This window comes from Pelodiscus sinensis, chromosome 2 (assembly GCF_052426305.1).
Source record: "Pelodiscus sinensis isolate ZL-2025 chromosome 2, ASM5242630v1, whole genome shotgun sequence".
In the NCBI taxonomy this organism is placed as follows: Eukaryota; Metazoa; Chordata; order Testudines; family Trionychidae; genus Pelodiscus; species Pelodiscus sinensis.
In genome coordinates, this window is record NC_143053.1 from 77,521,696 (window position 1) to 77,542,388 (window position 20,693).

The following is a 20,693-nucleotide window of genomic DNA, read 5'->3' on the forward strand; positions in this document are numbered from 1 at the left end:
AAAAGTTCTTTTTTAAAGCATGGATAAGACCAAACTGGGACTGCTAAATGCCTTTTTGTAATTCTTTAAATACCAAATTGCACTCCGCTGAGCACTAAAATGTTCACTGAATTATGTACAATGGTTTTACACTGGCAAATGTAGAAATAAGAGCAGAGCCCTTTAAGACTCCTAACATATATGAGAGTTTGAAGGAGTATGGAGTTGGCCGATTCCCCAATGACCTTTTTGGAAATTCCTTTCTCACTGATCATATTGCAAGGTAAGTTACGGCTTCTTGAAACTGCTTGCATATCTGTAGGCTCAGTTTCAAAATGGTATTCACAAGCTTTATACCATCCCATACTCCCTTTATAAGTAATTTAAAAGTCTTGGGTGCAGAGCAGATGCTAAAGAGGCAGCACTACTTTGTCTTTGAAAAATAGCCCCAAAACTGCCAGTTTTCAAAGACCTCAGTTAAGAACAGTTGTGGAAAATGAAACCAGTTACCTCGTGAATCATCAACTTGTGGCGAATGTTAGAAATCCTTTAAAGGTGACTTCATTGTTTTCCTGTATAAACCTCACAAACTCCAGTGCTGTTAGGAGAAATGTTTAAAATATGGGCCTCCATTTTTGCACCCTTTGCACTTGCTGTATCACCTCCCCAAGCACACTAATCCAGTGGTTCCCCAACTGGCTTGCAACTGGCATGGTGCACACGTTTACTCCTCACATGAATGGTATGTATGGGCAAGATCATGCTGCATGAAGAATGCCATTTTTTTCTAGAGCAAAATGGCATCCTGTACCCAACATGACCTTGCACATAATGACATCCTTCCTGTTGCCAGGGGTCATAGGAAGTAATAAAAAGCTGAAAATGCAAGCAGAAAGTTTGGAAACTGCTGCGCTAGTGCAGTCAGCCCATTCCCTGATAAAACCATTTTAAGCACTATGCTGACAAGTCTTGCTCTGAGCTGCTCTAAAACAAACCGTGCTTAAAGAGACTTTAGTGGCTTATCAATGTGTCTACACTTAGGACTCTCAACATGACTAATACTGTAAATGGGCCTAAGACTTAAAGCCAGCAGGGTGCATTAATCTCTTTGTGTACAGCTGTTCTGAATCTCACAACAGAGATATTCTTAATTCTATGGACTTACTGGAGCCCTGGTGTTTAAGCGGATCTGTTGTTAACTAGCTTATCAGTCTAAAAGCATATATTGCTCTCCTCCAAACTCAGTAGTAAATTGCACACATCTGGGACTGGCTGTAAACCTGTTCTGCGGGCTTCTGTCCCCAAGTAGAGCTGATTGTGCCAAATGTATTTTTCATACCGCTACCACTTTTTCCACAATAGTAATATTTTAAGTAAATGGGGCCAGCTGTGCTAAAATATGCTTTAACTTTTCATTCTTTTAATGTTGACAGGATTCCAAGCTCCAGCTCCCAGAAGACCTTGCCATGGCACCAAAAAATTGTACTGCTGCTAATCTCAGCAAACGACAGACAAGTGTAATCAATAGTAGACATTCACGGGAGAAAGCTAGGCCTCTCATTGAGGTAGCCAGCTCGTTGGTGAGACAATTATCTGAACAGCAGAAGATGACTAAATCCTTTTTAAACCAGCTTAAACAAGTGAATTTACCACCAGCAGTGCGCCCTTTAAATAAGAGTTTAATCATAGATGGCAGATGGAAAACCACAGATGAAGCTCAAGAGAAACGCAGATCTTTTCTTTATGACTTCTGTAAAAAATACAATCGTGAGAACCGGCTCAGAACCCATCTACTGCATATGGTATCCAGAATATATGTGGAGGACAGACACAAAATCTTATACTGTGAAGTGCCTAAAGCAGGCTGTTCCAATTGGAAAAGGATTCTGATGGTGCTCAATGGACTTGCTTCTTCAGCATACAGTATTAGCCATGATGCCGTACACTATGGAAAGCATCTGAAGAAATTGGACAGTTATGACTTAAAAGGGATACAGACACGTTTAAATACCTACACTAAAACTATATTTGTACGTGACCCCATGGAAAGACTGGTGTCTGCATTCAGGGATAAATTTGAACACCCAAACAGCTACTACCACCCAGTGTTTGGAAAGGCTATTATTAAGAAATACAGACTTAATGCACAGGAGGAGGCACTGAAAACAGGATCAGGTGTTAAGTTCAAAGAATTCATTCAGTATTTATTAGACTCCCACCGCCCAGTAGGAATGGACATTCACTGGGATCAGATCAGCAAACTCTGCTATCCCTGCTTCATCAACTATGATTTCATAGGAAAATTTGAAACTCTGGAGGAAGATGCCAATTACTTTTTGCAATTGATAGGTGCCCCAGCACAGTTGAAGTTTCCTAATTTCAAAGACAGACATTCCTCTGATGAAAGAACAACTATGGAAGTTGTGAGACAGTACTTAAAGGAGCTGTCCAGGACAGACACACAGCTGACCTATGATTTTTATTACTTGGATTATTTAATGTTTAATTACACAACACCAGTTGTGTAGCTCTGAATGATTTTTAAATTCTATCAGACATTTAACATTTTGGCCTCAAGCCAGCAACTGTAATGTTACCTTAAAGCTCTGAGTGGACAGAGTTGTAACTGCTACGTGGAATTGGCTTGACTTAGTGGAGATTTTATGAATGAAAGTGACACCAATTGACACAATTATAGGAGAAGAGCACAAAAAGACCTGTAAACGATTTACATTGCACTGAAATGATGGGGGAAAACTGCTGTTGAGTAATGGATTCTATTGTGGCAGCAGTAATCTGGCCAGCTGTTTCATTAGCTCCGCTAATGTTCTTGTGATGATTTGAAAAACATTCAAAATAGCACAGATTTGCGTGTGTGTCTGTATAGGAATAATATATCAAGCTTTTTGAATTTTTATTAAGATGCCACAGACTGAAAAATATTATTGGTAAATTCTATAAGATATATGTAATGTTATCAGTGGCAGTGATGTACCCATTTATCACCTACTGCCTCTCTTGGCATTTTAATTTTTAAATAGTGTACATCATATGAAGGATTTCTGTGAGCAAAACCCTGAACCTGGTGGCCATCCTAAGTATCTGGCAGAACAATACAGTGGTTGCTGTGGAACATCTGTGGAGGTTTTCTATGGCAGCAACGGCAGTGCATGGCTATTGCCCCCCATCACAGGCAGTGAAAGATCCTGTTGCATGGGCACCCATTATTTTAGGATCGTTGGTAACCATGATCACAGTTAAATAGGGATTACTATATTGCAACAGCTGCTTCCGACAGAATGGTTGCCATGGGTTGTGAGCTGTGTTCTGGTACCTTTTCTCTCCTTTGCTGAGTTTGGGCCATCAAGCAGCAAACCTCAGAAAGATGGAGGATGCTGCTTTCTGAAGTGACAGGATAGGAAATGGCCACTGTAATCCCTGAGGCAGATTTATGGAATGTGAGTACAAAATCCCATTATCCTGGTTATAACGGTATAGAACCTGAGGGCAGGAGGGTGGAATACCCTATTTGTGACAGATGTAATGAAGACAAGTATATCTTGAGACTACTGTATCTAACTTATAACTATTATCTCTATTTCCATGAGCCAGGTATGTCTGGTTGGGGAGGATTTTCAAGCTCCACAAGTAACTAAAACGATTAGGAAGTGATTAATGTAAAAATCCCAAGGCTGGGTTATGGAGATATCCAGCTCTTTGAGGCTTCAGTTTCCTGGGGGAAAGGGGTATTGATTTGTTTTACCTGGTTTTAGGAGGCTGACAAAGGGTTTGGGGGGTATAGCAGACTCAAGAGCCACCTTTAAGATTTAATAAATGGATGTGACCTTTTGTTCAAGGGAGCACCCAATCCCACTGAAAGTCTGGAAAACTGGAACGTCCAGGGTCCATAGGACAGATGGGGAGTCCGATCTTGGTTTTGCTTTGTGTTTTCATTTTTAGCTTTAAATAAATGTACCTTGCTTTGGAAAAGCTGTGTGGTCATTGCTAATAACAGTTGTCTAGTTCTTAATTGTTCTAAAGTGCAGAGGCTGCACGTTTGTCAGACCTGCTAGGGAAAATCACAGAAAGTGCCAAAGTGACTACAGGCTAAAACCTCAGGTCAGAATGGAGTGGGACATGGGTCTCTGCCCAGAGAGAAGTAAAGACTTAGAGGCCTGGGACCTGAGCAGATCATGGAGACGTGGGGTTGAACATGCAGTTATCCAGAAATTCTTACACACTCATCTGTGATGCAATCAGTTGCTTCTGAAGCATTATGGTATAGATGCTTGGAATGTTCCAGAAGGTGGGAACCCTCCTCAAAAACTCGGGAAAAGTCTCCATAAAATCTCTGCTAAACCTATGAGAGCAAAACCCAACATTATTTTTTATTTTTTGTAGTTTTGAAATAGTTGCTTCCAGTCTCGGGATACGAGGAATTGTAGAATGAAGAGAACCTTCTATAGAACTCTGTGGTTAGTGACTCTCCATTCTTCATTATCAGAATGACTGCTTCCAAGGTTCCTTCCCCAAATAACTGTATGGCTCTAATATTGCCAAAGGCACAGTTGCCGAGGCAGGGAGGTAGGAGAGCATTTCCCCATCACAAACCTAGTCTGAGGAGTAGGGGCACTGCAGTGCCGTTTTCTAATCTCAACTCTCAGCCTGTGGTAGAAAAGAGGAAAGGGGGGGAGGCCAGTTTTAACCCCATAAATGCTGCTGTCCAGGAGGCCTATCGTACAGCTGATGATCACAGGTTAGCAAATCGCTCAAAGCTGAGAGCAGTGAAAGTTCCAAACTGACCCATTAGAGGGAAGAGTTTAGCGTCCTCCCTGCTAGCTGCACTTGTAGCAAGGGGATGGAAGAGTGCGCTTCCCCCAAAACTGGACCATGGGCACCTTTCAGTTCTTCTCCCAGTGAGGTAGGAAGGGAATAGGCACCCTACATTGAAGAGACTGTACACAAAGGTTTGTGGGAGAGAAAAGAGAGTGGGAAAGAAACATGGAGAGAGGACACTGCGGGATAAGGAACATAAAGGCATACAATGTTCCAGGCATGTACGCACAGGGAAATATGGCAGGATTGTGTGTGCACACATTGATGCCTATGAAGTATGGCTATATATTTTAGTGTACAAATATAGGACATTGTGGGTCTTTTGTAGGAAAGTACTTGGTACATCTCTGGAGCCATCTTATGGGCAAAAATTACTTCACTGATTTTTCCCCCCCTTTTTCTCCCTCTTGTGACTCCAAATGTTTTTGGTGGTTGCTGCTGTGGATCCAGCAAGCCAATGAAACTGTATGGGTGAGTAAAGTCATGTGTATGATTAAATATTACAGGGATCAGGGATTATGTGTGTTGAAATATTTTCCCTCAGATACAATTGCTGGCCTTTCTTCAAGGGTGTCTTGAGTATTCACACTTGTAGGATTTGGCACCTTTTCCATATTGCTGTGTCCAGTGGGGGCACACAAGTGTTTTCATGTGAAGATGATCTCTTTAAGGGTGTGCACTCCCAACCACCTCTGTTCCTTGACTGCTTCCAGGAGAGCTAGCAACTGTTACCTTTCTAATATCCTTAGTGAACAGAACCATCGCAGCCCCCTTTTTATTTAGTGCAAGAACCATCCCCAGCTTCCCTCCAGGTCCGTTCAGCTCTCATTTGAGCCACCAAAAGCGTATTAAAGACAGGCCCACTGCTCTGCTCTTAGGTTCTTTCTAAAACCATTCTTTCTACAAAGGAGCCTCCTCTGTCCTTGGATTTAACCTTGTAAATGACCAGACTCATAGGGCATGTCTTCACGATGCGGAAGATTGACACTGCCATGGTTGACCTTCTGGGGGTTCAATTTAGCAGATTTAGTATAGACCTGCTAAATTGGACTCAGAGGGCACCCCCATCGGGATGTAAGGAGTAAGGGATGCTGACGGGACACTGTGTGAATGGCATGGAAGCACAGGGAGCTGGGGGCTGTTTGTAGGAGCGCATGGGGCAGCTTTGCGAGCCGTGGAGGAGGCTTCGTGAGCTGCACTTTCAGGGGTGAAGAGCCGCATGCGGCTCGCGAGCCCCAGGTTGGCCACCCCTGATTTAAAATATGTGAATTCCAGCTACATAATTAATGTAGCAGGAGTTGCGTATCTGAATTCGACCTCCACTGTAGTGAGACCAGGCCATAGGGTCTCTCTTTTGAGCCTCTTAGAGGAAGTGTTTTAGAGCATCTGCCTATAAAGGTAGTTTTCCTTATAGACATCAACTCTTCAGGAAGGGCAAGTGCACTCCACCCACTCCTGGCCACACCACATTGCACTATGGCTCATAGGGACAAGGTGACCGTGAGGTCACACCCTAATTTTATACTCACAGTGATATCAGACTCCACCTTGTCCAATATATCTGCCTTCTAGAGCTCTCTGTACCCCTGCTTCCACTCCCAGGAAAAACGTCTGCACTAGGGATGTAAGCGACTAGTCAACTATTGGATAAGCAAAAGCTAGTTGCTTCACCCCTTCCTGACACTCTCAGAAAGAGGTTGCAAGCAGGGGGGAGAACTGGAAGGGGCTCTTGTACATTTCAAAGTGGAAGTGCCGCATGGAGCCCGGAGCTGGCCCCAGGCTCCAAGCAGTGTTTCAGTCTTTGAAATGCATAAAAGCCCCTGCTGGGGCTCTTGTACATTTCAAAGGCGGAACACTGCACTTCTGCCTTTGAAAGGTTAGCAACAGCTGGGCGGACTTTTGCTACATTCTGAAGCGGAAGTGCCCTTATCGACTAATTGAATAGTTGATGGAAATTCCATCGACTATTTGTTTAGTTGATTAATTTTAACAGCCCTAGTCTGCACATTCTAGATGCTAAAATTACACTGCTTTTACCTGAAAAAAATCAAACCCTTCAAAAAAATCCAAGACTGTTCATCAAAAAAGGTACCAGGGAAAACCTGTTTCCAAGAGAGGCTGTCCCACTGAATAAAAAGACATGCAGCATTGCATTACACCTCACCCATCTTCCATTCAAGGGCACTGCTTGCTACTTTCCCATGAGTACGTATGCTCGCAGACCCTCAAAAAAGAATGGAAGGTTCCTCACAAGGAACTTTTGGTCTTCAAGTATTGCCTTGTGCAGACTTACTGGCTAAGTCATGCGAAAACTATTAGCTGCTTTGGCTTCATTAGGATTTTACTTCATTGGATAATGCAAATATACTTTTTTCCCTTGTGAAGACAAGACTCAATTCTGGTATTTCACTGTCCTGATGAGTGTTCACTTGTAATTCAAATGATCTAAATTGAATTCCTGTGAAGTGCTGTTTTGATCTATTCCAGGTTGATAAAGATTTTAAATAACAGATGAGCCAGTACTGACGACTATGAAACCCTTATATGACACCTATCATGCTGGTGATATGGAACAGCCAGCATGGATTTGTAAAGGATAAATCATGTCAAACCAATCTGATAACTTTCTCTAATAGGATAACAAGTCTTGCAGATAAGGGAGAAGCAGTGGATGTGGTATACCTAGACTTTAGTGAGGCGTTTGATACGGTCTCGCATAATATTCTTATCAATAAACTAGGCAAATACAACTTAGATGGGGTAACTATAAGTTGGGTGCATAACTGGCTGGATAATTGTACTCAGAGAGTAGTTCTTAATGGTTTACAATCCTGCTGGAAAGGTATAACAAGTGGGATTCCGCAGGGGTCTGTTTTGGGACCAGCTCTGTTCAATATCTTCATCAATGATTTAGATACTGGCATAGAAAGTACGCTTATTAAGTTTGCAGATGATACCAAGCTGCGAGGGGTTGCGACTGCTCTAGAGGATAGGGTCATAATTCAAAATGATCTGGATAAATTGGAGAAATGGTCTGAGGTAAACAGGAAGTTTAATAAAGACAAATGTAAAATGCTCCACTTAGGAAGGAACAATCAGTTTCACACATACAGAATGGGAAGCGACTGGGAAGGAGTACGGCAGAAAGGGATCTAGGGGTTATAGTGGACCTCAAGATGAATATGAGTCAGCAGTGTGATGCTGTTGCAAAAAAAGTGAACATGATTCTGGGATGCATTAACAGGTGTGTTGTGAGCTAGACACGAGAAGTCATTCTTCCGCTCTACTCTGCGCTGGTTAGGCCTCAGTTGGAGTATTGTGTCCAGTTCTGGGCACTGCATTTCAAGAAAGATGTGGAGAAATTGGAGAGGGTCCAGAGAAGAGCAACAAGAATGATTAAAGTTCTAGAGAACATGACCTATGAAGGAAGACTGAAAGAATTGGGTTTGTTTAGTTTAGAAAAGAGAAGACTGAGGGGGGACGATAGCCGTTTTCAGGTATCTAAAAGGGTGTCATAAGAAGGAGGGAGAAAACTTGTTCATCTTGGCCTCTGAGGGTAGAACAAGAAGCAATGGGCTTAAACTGCAGCAAGGGAGGTTTAGGTTGGACCTTAGGAAAAAGTTCCTAACTGTCAGGGTAGTTAAACACTGGAATAAATTGCCCAGGGAGGTTGTGGAATCCCCATCTCTAGAGATATTTGAGAGTAGGTTAGATAAATGTCTATCAGGGATGGTCTAGACAGTATTTGGTCCTGCAATGGGGGCAGGAGACTGGACTCGATGACCTCTCGAAGTCCCTTCCAGTCCTAGTATTCTATGATTCTATGATTCTTAGCTTCTTATTTACTTTTTTGGGAGGGAGGGGAGTGGTTTCTGTAGGCATTTCTACAGCAATTTTAACTCTCACATAACAATGATTTTGTGTATTAATGATTCTTACAGATTTTGTGTTTCCACTATGCATGAAAAAGAGAGGGTTTTGATTCCACTAATAACATAGAAAGGCCAATGATGTGTTTGAGTTTTGTGAGAAATGATTTAATAAGTATAGACAGAATGATAAACTACCAAGTCTTTGAATGAGAGCCAAACCTTAAACTTGTTCCCACTGAATTCAGTGATTAAAAACTCCCATTGTCCTCAGCAGTGCAAGTTTGGAGCACTTTCAAAAATAAATATTTATATTTCTGTCGGACCCCAAGCAGCATGGTCTAAACAGCATGAAAAGATTTCACCAACTAATACTTCTGGTTGCCAACTTTCTAACCAAACAAAATCAAACACCCTTGCCAAAGTCCTTCTCCCAGACCCCACCCTGCTCACTTCAGTCCCTCTCCGCACCCCCCTTACTCACTCTGCACTCTCATTTTCACTGGGCTGGGGAGGGTCCCTTTTCAACTAGGTGTTTGGCTGAAGATCAGAAACATAGCCATCCTATTGAGTTAAAACACTGTGTGAATCAAAGGAGAGATGGTGAACTTGTGCTAATGAGAACAAAAATTAACAAAGAGCATTGATTAACAGACATTTGTAGATGCAAATCACCTCTGTGGATTTTGCAAGTCTAACACATTTTGCATATACAATTTGCAGTGGGAGAGTACAAGCTAAGTGTGTGCACAAAACCATAGTTGCTTAATACACTGTTATTCAGTAGCACTTGTGAAAGCAATTCAACTTCAGTGTATGTCAACGTCAGATGTCTTAGGTCCTAACTGCATTTAATTATTATTATTTTTTTAATCTAACCCTGCCTGTTGTAAGGAAAAGGCTCTCCCCGTCCTCTTTAGCCACCTGTGGGATTAAGATGATCTCAGTAGCAGACTCTACATTGTATTTTGCCTCATTAACCACATTTTGAAACTCACCATGCTGCTTTGCCAGGAATTAAGTTTCATGATTTAAAATTAACATAAGAGTTTAGTATAATTGAATTGGGACTGTGATATTTGACTTGTGGGATTACAATAGATAAAGGACTAATTTTCAGATAACCTCTATTTTTTAAAAGTAAACTGTAAAAGGTCACAGGGAGTTGGAGCTGTAAATCAGCTGATGTTCACAAAGATCAGTAAGTGATATCATAAAATTGAAGGTTATCCATTATATTCTATGTAAAACCCCACAAGTGTTTGTTTGTACTCAGTCATATGACATGCTTTTAGTTGAGGGACAAAAAATGCACATTGTAGTATAGTAGGTAATAGTATCTTTAGACCTACTATGGCTCAACTGCAATAAGTAATACAGGCAGTCCCCGGGTTACGTACAAGATAGGGACTGTAGGTTTGTTCTTAAGTTGAATCTGTATGTAAGTCGGAACTGGCGTCCAGATTCAGCCGCTGCTGAAACTGACCGCCAGTTCTGACTTACATACAGATTCAACTTAAGAACCCCAAGCTTCCCCAAGTCAGCTGCTGCTGAAACTGATCAGCGCTGATTCCAGGAAGCCTGGGGCAGAGCAACTCTGCCTCAGGCTTCCTGTAGTCAGCGCTGGTCAGTTTCAGCAGCGGCTGACTTGGGGACGCCTGGGGCAGAGCAGCTGGGGTGCTGCTGGGTTGCTCCAGTAGCACCGCTCCTCGGCGCTACTGGACCAACCCAGCAGCACCCCAGCTGCTCTGCCCCAGGCGTCCTGATTCAGCCACTGCTGAAACTGACCAGCAGCGGCTGAATCAGGACCTGGGGCAGAGCAGCTGGGGTGCTGCCGGGTTGGTCCAGTAGTGCCCAGAGCGGGCGCTGCAGGACCAATCTGCAGCGCCCCAGCCGCTCTGCTCCAGGGTCCAAAACAAAAGCCTGGTCTGCTGGGGGGGGGCACACTATCCGCACCCCCCCCCCCCCCAGCAGACCAGGGACACGGGGAGCAGAGCCGCAGCGGCAGCGGGGTGCCGTGCCTCTGAGGCTTTGCTCTGGCAAAGTCTCAGATGCGCGGGACCCCCCCGTGGCTGCGGCTTGAGTCCCAGTGCCTGTGGTCTGCTGGGGACGGTCTCCAGCAGACCAGGGGCACCGGAGCAGCTTACAAACGGGGCTTTCTTGCCCCGGAGCTCGCAGGTAGCAATCCGCTACCTCGACCTCCGGGGCGAGAAAGCCCCGTTCGTAAGTGCGGATCCGACATAAGTCGGATCCGCGTAAGTTGGGGACTGCCTGTACCTACCTTAAGCAGCTGCACTAGGGTATCCATGTCTTCCAGTGCAGTATTTGTTTGACCTTTTAAGCTTACTTCACTATGTAACTAATGTACAGGTTTTGCCGGTAATTTTGAATGTCCTTTGTTGTGAGGATCTCAAAATGCTTTTCAGACATAAGTCAGCTATTCAACAGAGAAGTTGTATAGCTTGGCAGAAGCATTTCAGTGAGTCAGAAGTGTCAGAATGCTGGTGTTCCAATGTTCATTCTGTGCGAATCACTAGACTGCACCGCTCCTGGAACAAACAGCTAACATTTATTTTAGCCAAAATGAGGGAAGTAAAAATTTCCTACCCTTCCTTTTTAAGAGCATCAGCATTCATTGTTCAAATCAAATTAATATACACTGGAAACTATGGCCAATTAAAAAAAAAACACTTTTTTTAATTTACTTGTGTTACACCAAAACACTCACTGGAAGAATTTCCCCCAAAAGACCAAACTTACTGGAGATATTGAGGCCCGATGTATTAGAGTTAAAATCCAGTGATTTAGACTTTTGAATTAGGCTTGTTACAAATGAACAAGTAAAAACTCATATGATTTGTTAATTTAAGGATATTTACTTTGCATACTTGATATCTGCTGTCAATAATTTGTGTTTATAAAGCTTTAACTTTTTCAGTCTGTTTATGGTCATATAATTAACTGCCCTCCCACCCCCATAATTTCCCACAACTATGAGTTCCATGATTTTGCATTATGTACAAAACAGTACATCAGACTTCTGTTTTTTGCCTTTGAATTGCATTGGGCGTTTGTACCCAGGATATTCAAACTTGCTTTATATCTTAGTCTGAAGGTGTCAAAGAAAACTGATGACTTTTCAGTTATGTCCAAATAATTCACTGAATTCTTTCAGCTTCATTTTGTGCAGTTGGCAGACTCCAGAATCAGAGCTTCTGTTTCAGCTCTGTGTCAAAACATTGAGAATTATTAAGGTTTCACTAAGCACTGACGTGACATAAAATTAAGAGCCAAATTGTCTGACCTGGAGGAACCATTACATTGCTCCAGCTCTTAAAGCCAACGTAAAGAGGTTGGGATATGAGACAATCTTGTCTTAATTTTTATTATGATCATTAGGCAAATTCATTTCATTTCAATATAATATTCCAAGATAAAATGATTCTCAGCTGCACTGTTCAACAGACCAAAGCACAGGTTTGAGTGCAATAAACTCGAGTATTGAAACCCACCCATGTAGCTGCACTCATTAGAGACTGCTGGAAAACTGCAGAACATATTGAAATATAATCCTGGATTATTTTCATCCTTAGAAAGTGGTTACAGTATTGATTAGAAAAAATAAAGAGAAAATCCCACTTCAGCTACTGTAACTTCATCGCTCCCTTTTCTCTTTGCATTTTCATCTACTTGAACTCTTATATCGTTTTATATGCACAAATGTAAATGCCAATTTGTCTTCCAGTTTCCCCATCAAACACACACGTCTTCCACAAAGCCTTGCTTTTGGTGCTGCTCGCTGCCCAGGATCTGCTGTGCTGCACATTGGAAACATCATCCAGTACAGAGTTTGTTTCAGCACTGTGTGTCATACCTAGGGCCCAGATTTACAAAGGTATGTAGGCAAATAAGGACGCATTCACAAAAGTGCCTGGCTGAGTTTCACTAAATACCCCCGATAGGGTAGGCACCTAACACCCATTGCACACAGGAGTCAGGGCCCACCTCCTCAAATGTATTTAGGCACATAACCCAATCACATATTTAGTAAAATCCAGTGAGCACCTATCTGCATTTTTCAACACCTAAATAACTTTGTAAATATGGTGCAAGGTCCCCATTCTTCAGTGTTTCTAGTATAGCTGCACAGATCCACTCACCTACTGTTACGAGCAGAGCAGCTCTGGGGTCTTTGACTGTAAACTGCTAGAGAAAGAGACCAGGAGTTCTTCCATATTTTCACAGTACCCAGCACACTAAAGGACTAATATATTTTTTTTTAAAAAAAACTCAGGTTTTCCTCCCACTCAAATTGTGTCTTGCTGCTATCAAGTCACAAATGACTGATTCTCCTCACCCTAAGTGAACAGGAGCTATTCTTAAAAAGATGCCTATGTCTATATACCTACTGTAACTGCAGTCAAATAAATTGGACTTGGCCAATTAGTCTTGGTATTCTGAGCATATGTGACAAAAGCATTTAAGTTTGTCTTTATGCTAAGGTGCATACCAGCATATCTAGAGGCATCCAGGAGATCCTCCTCCTGATTTAAAGTTCCTCATACCATACGCAAGCCTTTTGAAGGCCCCAACAATGTACATGTTTGGTGCATATGTTTTTACTATTCATTCATGTTCATTCAAAAGACATGACCCAGTGGTCAGTGGAAGTGAGCTGTCTTGATGGAATTCATATGGATGCTCACAAAATATTAAAACCACTTCTGTAAGTCTCCATCTTCTCCCTTCCTCCTCTTCCTTTTTGCATCTTGTTTCCCATGCAGTTCCTTTTTTGTCAGCATTCTTCTGCTCTACCATCTTTCCCTCTTCCCCACCCAGCTAATTCAGATCCTTATTCAAAACGGCTTGGAGATCAGAACTTTCAGATGTCCGTTTGAAGAAGGTGCTGTAGCAAATAAGAGAAATACATTAGGCCAGTGGTTCCCTACCTTTTTAAACTGTGGATCAGCAAACCCATACCCAAAATTTTGGTGGACTGGAAATACTTTATTTGCATATTTGTATATTCATTATATAAATAATGAATATACAAATACAACCTATCAGCCAACCTGCTCATCCCATCTTGTCACTGCACGTTCCTCTACCTCCATACCCAGAACCCTCTGACCCCGTCCAGCCATCCATAATACTCTATGTCTCTATTATTAAACCTACCAAACCTGCCCCCGAGACAGAAGCATGAGCTGCGCAGCACCTGGCTCCATAATCATTGACCCAATGCAACCCACCCCCTCTTGCCCTTAGATGTCTAAACCCTGCTCTCCCCCCTTAACTCCTAGCTACAACCCAGCCCCTTGCTCCCCAGTGCCTAACACCCTTTGACCCCCACCCCTACACCCCATGCCCTTTAACCCTTTAACCAGACTTGTACAGCCCATGCCAATACCCTCTTGCCCCGCCCCCCAAGGAGCATGGCCATTACTGCCACATGGGCAGGGGAAGCAGCTGTTGGTGGCACATGCACTCCCTCCTCCTTCACACCCTCTCCCTCCCCAAGCACGTCTTATGCACCCATGGGTAGAGCCCCAGCCAGGCCACCATCTTACCTGGGTGGGAGGATGAAGGAGGGAAGGAGGTGCCTCATGCTCCCCCTCCTCCTATTGCCACCTTAGTTCCAGTGCTGCTACCAAGCAAAATCAGCCACCATGGCTGCCAGAGATGAAGACAGCTTTGTTTTAAGGATTAAGAGGAAATGCAAGGGGAAAAAAATTGGATGGGAGGGGGGGAAGAAAAAGAGGCAGTGGGTAGATAGGTAGTACATGAATTGCAAGTTTGCTCTGTTTGACTACATAGACTCATAGACTTTAAGGTCAGAAGGGACCATTATGATCATCTAGTCTGACCCCCTGCACAGTGCAGGCCACAAAATCTCACCCACCCCTCCTAGAATAATCCTCTCACCTATATCTCAGATATTGAAGCCTTCAAATACTTTGAAGACCCCAAGATGCAGAGAATCCTCCAGCTGTGATCTGTACCCCATGCTACAGAGGAAGGCGAAAAACCTCCAGGGCCTCTGCCAATCTACCCTGGAGGAAAATTCCTTCCTGACCCCAAATATGGCGATCAGCTAAACCCTGAACATGTGGGCAAGACTCATCAGCCAGACACCCAGAAAGTTCTCTATAGTAACTCCTATCATCCCTCCATTGACCTATTTCCCACTGATAATGAATGGTCAATTGGTTACCAAGATCATGTTATCTCATCAAACCATCCCTTTCATAAACCCATCTAGTTTAAACCAGATAGATCTTTTGCCCCCACTATTTCCCTTGGAAGGCCGTTCCAGAACCTCACTCCTCTAATGGTTAGAAACCTTCGTCTAATCTCAAGTCTAAACTTCCTACTAGCAGCTTGTATTCATTTGTTCTTGTGTCCACATTGGTATTAAACTTAAATAATTCCTCTCCCTCCCTAGTATTTATCCCTCTAATATATTTTAAAAGTGCAATCATGTCCCCCCTCAGCCTTCTTTTGGTTAAAGTAAACAAGCCAAGCTCCTTGAGTCTCCTTTCATAAGACAGGTTTTCCATTCCTCGGATCATCCTAGTGGCACTTCTTTGTACCTGTTCCAGTTTGAATTCATCCTTCTTAAACATGGGAGACCAGAACTGCACACAGTATTCCAAATGGGGTCTCACCAATGCCTTGTATAATGGCACTAACACCTCCTTATCCCTACTGGAAATACTTCGCCTAATACATCCCAAGATCGTATTAGCCTTTTTCACGGCCATGTCACAATGGCGGCTCATAGTCATTCTATAATCAACCAGGACTCCGAGGTCCTTCTCCTCCTCCGTTACTTCCAACTGATGTGTCCCCAGCTTATAACTAAAATTCTTGTTATTAATCCCTAAATGCATAACCTTACACTTCTCACTATTAAATTTCATCCTTTTGCTATCACTCCAATTTACAAGATCATCCAGATCTTCCTGTATGATATCCCGATCCTTTTCTGAATTGGCAATAGCTCCCAACTTTGTGTCATCCGCAAATTTTATTAGGACACTTCCACTTTTGGTGCCAAGATCAGCAATAAAAAGATTAAATAAAATTGGCCCCAAAACTGATCCCTGAGGAACTCCGCTAGTAACATTCCTCCAACCTGACAGTTCACCTTTCATCATGACCCGCTGTAGTCTCCCCTTTAACCAGTTGCTTATCCACCTCTCAACTTTCATATTAATCCCTATCTTTTCCAATATAACCAATAATTCTCCATGTGGTACTGTATCAAATGCCTTACTAAAGTCGAAGTAGATTAGATCCACTGCATTTCCTTTATCTAAAAAATCTGTTACTTTCTCAAAAAAGGAGATCAGGTTGGTTTGGCACGATCTACCTTTTGTAAAACCATGTTGTAATTTGTCCCAATTGCCATTAGCCTCAATGTCTCTAACTACTTTCTCCTTCAAAATTTTTTCCAGGATCTTACATATTACAGATGCCAAACTAACAGGCCTATAGTTACCCGGGTCGCTTTTTTTCCCTTTCTTAAAAATCGGAACTATATTAGCAATTCTCCAGTCAAATGGTACAACCCCTGAGTTTAGAGATTTATTAAAAAATTTTGCTAATGGACTTGCAAGTTCATGTGCCAGTTCCTTTAATATTCTTGGATGAAGATTATCTGGGCCCCCCGATTTACTCCCATTAAGCTGTTCAAGTTTGGCTTTTACCTCGGATATGGTAATATCTACCTCCTTATCCTTAGTCCCATTTGTTAACTTACCATTATTCCTAAGCTCTTCATTAGCCTCATTAAAGACTGAAGCAAAGTATATGTTCAAATATTGGGCCATTCCTAGATTATCCTTAACCTCCACTCCATCCTTAGTAATTAGCGGTCCTACTTCTTCTTTTTTTGTTTTTTTCCTATTTATATGGCTATAAAACCTTTTACTATTGGTTTTAATTCCCTTTGCAAGGTCCAACTCTACCTGACTTTTAGCCTTTCTCACTTTATCCCTACATGCTCTAACCTCAATAAGGTAGCTTTCTTTACTGATCCCTCCCATTTTCCACTCCTTATATGCTTTCTGCTTTTTCTTAATCACCTCTCTGAGGTGCTTGCTCATCCAGCTTGGTCTAACAAACCTGCCTATAATTTTTTTCTCTTTTCTAGGGATACAGGCTTCTGACAGCTTCTACACTGCAGCGCTATTTCAGGATACCAGAGGTATTCCGAAATAGATATTCTGCGTCTTTTGAGTATGCCAGTTATTTCGAAATATAACAGACTCACTCTTCTGATGTCCCTGTAAACCACATTGCACGAGGGTTAAGGGATGTTTTGGAATAGCAATTTATTTCAAAATAAGTGCTGTGTAGACAGCACTAAATTTTAAAATAAACTATTTCGAAATTGACTCGAAATAAGCTATGCAATTTTCGTACCTCAAATTGCATAGCTTATTTCGAGCTATGGGTGCCATGTAGATGCACCCTTAGTGGCCTGTTTTAGTTGTTCAGGTTGAAATGATATAGAGGAAGTATAGGGGCCAATTCTCGGGATGTATGAAGTGTGTAGTCATAACTAACGGCCTGGTCACTCTGGTCATCTTCTATCTACAGGCAGCAGCTGTCCCCTTTTCTGTTGACTTTTGCCATTTTTCTAAAAAGAATGATGAAGGGATAGATAAGGTAGCAGAGAGCCCCCAGCAAGAGCAAGGGAAGCTCAATTGCAATCGGAGGAGATGACGCATTTTAGGGAACTGGCGCATCTCCAATCAACATGTCATAGGATTGTCTCTGGGAAGCAATCTCTGCTCTCAGGGAGGGTGAGGTTAATGACTCGTACAAGCTCCCTTGTATGAGAGGCAGCAGGGCAAAACAGCAACGTTTCTAAAAGGAGACAAAATTAGTCCTTCTCCCACCTACTGTTAATACAAACTTCTCTCACCAATCTTCTCCACTGCTCTCTTCAAACTGAGCTACAATGTGAACAGACCTTTCAGTACATACAAACACCATGGACTTAATGGAAACTTTAGGTGGGCAAAGGAAGACAGGATCAGCCCCATGGTTTGTTTCCCATCCTGTCTTAATTTTTGTAATGAACAGAATATAAGGCCGAAATTTAGGTGTCTTAGTTTCCTAAATCCGCACCTAAAAGAAGTGGCCTGTTTTCACAAATGCTGAGAATTCCCTGCTGCCATTGAAATCAGTAGGTGGTGCTCAGTGCCTTGGAAAATCAGCCCACTTCAACTGAATTTTGGAGCCTGAATTTAGGCATTCAGTTTTTAAAGAGTTGACAAAGTTGTTTCAACCATCTAAATGCAACCACTATTTCTTTCCTTATTTTTTTTTATGGCAGGACGTAGAAACATTCTACAAGGCAATGTTTAAGTTTACTGTGTCAAACCTCTTCCTTTATTAGCAAGATGATTTAAAAGGTGAGAAACTTTCATGACACACCAAGAGTTTTTCCTTATCATTTTCAGAACGTATTTCTTTGAGCATAGATGCATTCCTTTAATTTATTCTAACTTGCCAAAGGAAAACAAGCTGTCCCAGTGACCACTTTTTAGGCTAGACACTGCAGTTATTCTCTCTCAGTCAGAATAGTTGCAAAGCTGTACACTTGCTGAATGAGAGAAGCAGGGTATTTGTCATGTAAACGCTACAGTTTTGGGGTTTTCTATTGCTATTATGCTTTGCCCCTAGTTTTGGCTTGGTAACAAAACCACAGCGATTGGACAGTTACAGAATAGTAACTGTTTTCACAGAACCTTACAATTGTCAGTGTTCCCAAACCTCTGAAATGCTCCCGGCCTTTCAATATCATCCACATAAAAGGAAGTAATGTAGAAAAGGGCTCTGTTCTTTTAACCAGAACATTCCAGTGCCCACAGGACACTTTCCATTGAAATGCTTTAAAAGTCTCCAATACCTCTTGTAATTCTAAATCTCTGAAGTGTCCCCAAGGGCTTAGATTCTCTTCACTTTTTCTATGTGGCTTAAATTCTTCAGTTTCCAAGCAAATTACAGTTGCCTGAAAGTCAAGTGTTTGTTTTTCCCCATTGTTCTATTGCAGTCTTCTCACTTAAATGACTAAAATTTAACTTGTTTTCCACTGAAACTGGGTCTCAAACTTATAAATTCTCTCCTCTGTGAACCCTCCCAAAAATGCACACTGTAAAGGGGACTGGATTCTGTTCAGTGCCAGTAAAGAACAATTACCCTATAGTAATTTTGGTTCCATAAGATGTTGTAACCAGTGGGTACATTGTAGGTTAGCAAGAGCCTAACACAGAAAAGTCTGGAGGTTATTTGACTAGCAACCTCGGTGTCCATTAGGGCCATGTAACTGCCATGTGCCATCTCAAGTTCCCATATATACTATATATTTGAATCTATTTGTTTAAGAACTCCTCCTAAATGATGAGCATTAGGACCACCAAAGTTGGTACACAGCTTCCTATTATTGTAACTTAAAGCAACAGAAGAGTTTGGTGGTGCCAGGAAAATGGGATGTGCCTGGAATGGGATTGCTTCTCATAAAACCAAACAGAAGAGAGACAGAATCATCAGGCAGGTGAAAAGGGCTAGCTGGGGGCACCCCCCCACTCACACACACCGTTCAGGACTTCCCCATCCCCAAACCTCCCATCCCCACCCTCTCATTAATCCTTTAGGAAGGCCAGAGAGGGCTGAAGCTTCCCGTCCAGATTCATATGGGGGACATTGGTGCTGTTCCCCTTTGTCAGGGAGCAGGAGGAAAGTGCACAGTTTGAAGCATTCCTCACGCTGGCTGGGGAGCACAGAGGGCAGACTAAGGGTGTGTCTAGACAACAGGTTTTTTTTTTTTAAAAAAAAGTAACCTTTTTTCAAAAAAAACTTTACCTGCGTCTAGGCTGCAGCCGCGTTCTTTCGAAAGTAAATTGAAAAAACTGCTGCGTTCTTTCAAACATGGTAAACCTCATTTTATGAGGAATAACGCCTTTTTTCGAAAGTACTCTTTCAAAAAAAGGCACTATTGAATGCAAACTGCTTTTTCAAAAGAGCAGCTCGCTTTTTTTGAAAAATCTGCTTGTAGTCTAGATACTTTCTTTCAAAAGAGGCTTGTAGTCTAGATGTACCCTAACTGTACACTTTGCTCTCACTCCCTGACACGGACAGGAAGGGAACGAGCAAACAGCTCTGGTATGAATGGGGCCCCCCGCCAAAAGCCCCCTACTAACCCTCCAACCCTAACTCCTGCACCCCACACATCCAGCCCCTTGTCTGAGCCCCTCCTTATAGACCTGAGCAACGCCAGGTAAATGTGTTAGCAAGCACATAGAGATCCACATGGACATGTACTTGAATAATAGGCATATCGGAGCTATGCGAGAGAACTCATTCCATTAAGTGTGCATTATTCCCTGCCTAACTCCTCCCAATGGGCCCGATTCTACAGTGAGTGTCACATCTGCTTAGTTCAGTGCAAGAGGGTGCTATCAGACAGCCAGTTACAGCTATCAGATTTTCTTCATTGTCCTGGCACAAGGCACAGATTAGAACAGCCGTTGGCTGTGATCCCCCTAGGAACTGCCAACCAGCTGAAAAGATCTGCAGCTCATCAGAGCAGCCCCTCCCCCTCCCTGCCACCCACCCTTCCTCTCCTCTGAAATGCCCTTTGCCAGAGATTGTGGGCAGAGGAAGGCATGTGAATCCGCTCTGCTGGGCTTCATGCTGTGAGTCTCCTCAGTGGGGAAGCTACGGCCAGTAGCTGCTTCCATTGCACTGCCTGTGTGCAGAAAGAGAGGAGTGGGGGGAGCAGGAGTCTGGTTCTCTTAAGTCAGCAAATTGTGTGTCACAGCTGGACCCAGTGTGATCCATAAGCCTGGCTTACTCAATGATCTACTACCTGTTACAAAAGAAATCATGCTGTCAAATCATGTCAGCAAGAATTGGGAGGGTATTTTTTTATCATTTTTTTTCTTGTGTGTTAATATATGCATTTCCTCACCATTATTTTGTCCTAAGACATTC

The 20,693-nt window shown here is 42.6% G+C and overlaps 1 protein-coding gene across 4 annotated transcripts in view; it reads left to right on the forward strand.

The window, feature by feature from the left end:
• CHST9 (carbohydrate sulfotransferase 9) overlaps positions 1–10,124 on the forward strand; it is a 249,544-nt gene extending 239,420 nt beyond the window's left edge. For 3 of the 4 annotated variants that reach the window (XM_075920797.2, XM_006127192.5, XM_014575547.4), the window contains one exon: positions 1,413–10,122. In XM_075920797.2, coding sequence (XP_075776912.2) covers positions 1,413–2,507 — 1,095 coding nt within the window. In that variant the 3' untranslated portion in view covers positions 2,508–10,122. Of the gene's footprint in view, positions 1–1,412 lie in introns of all 4 variants that reach the window. The other variant, XM_014575550.4, reaches the window with a different exon arrangement.
• The last annotated feature ends 10,569 nt before the right edge of the window (positions 10,125–20,693 follow it).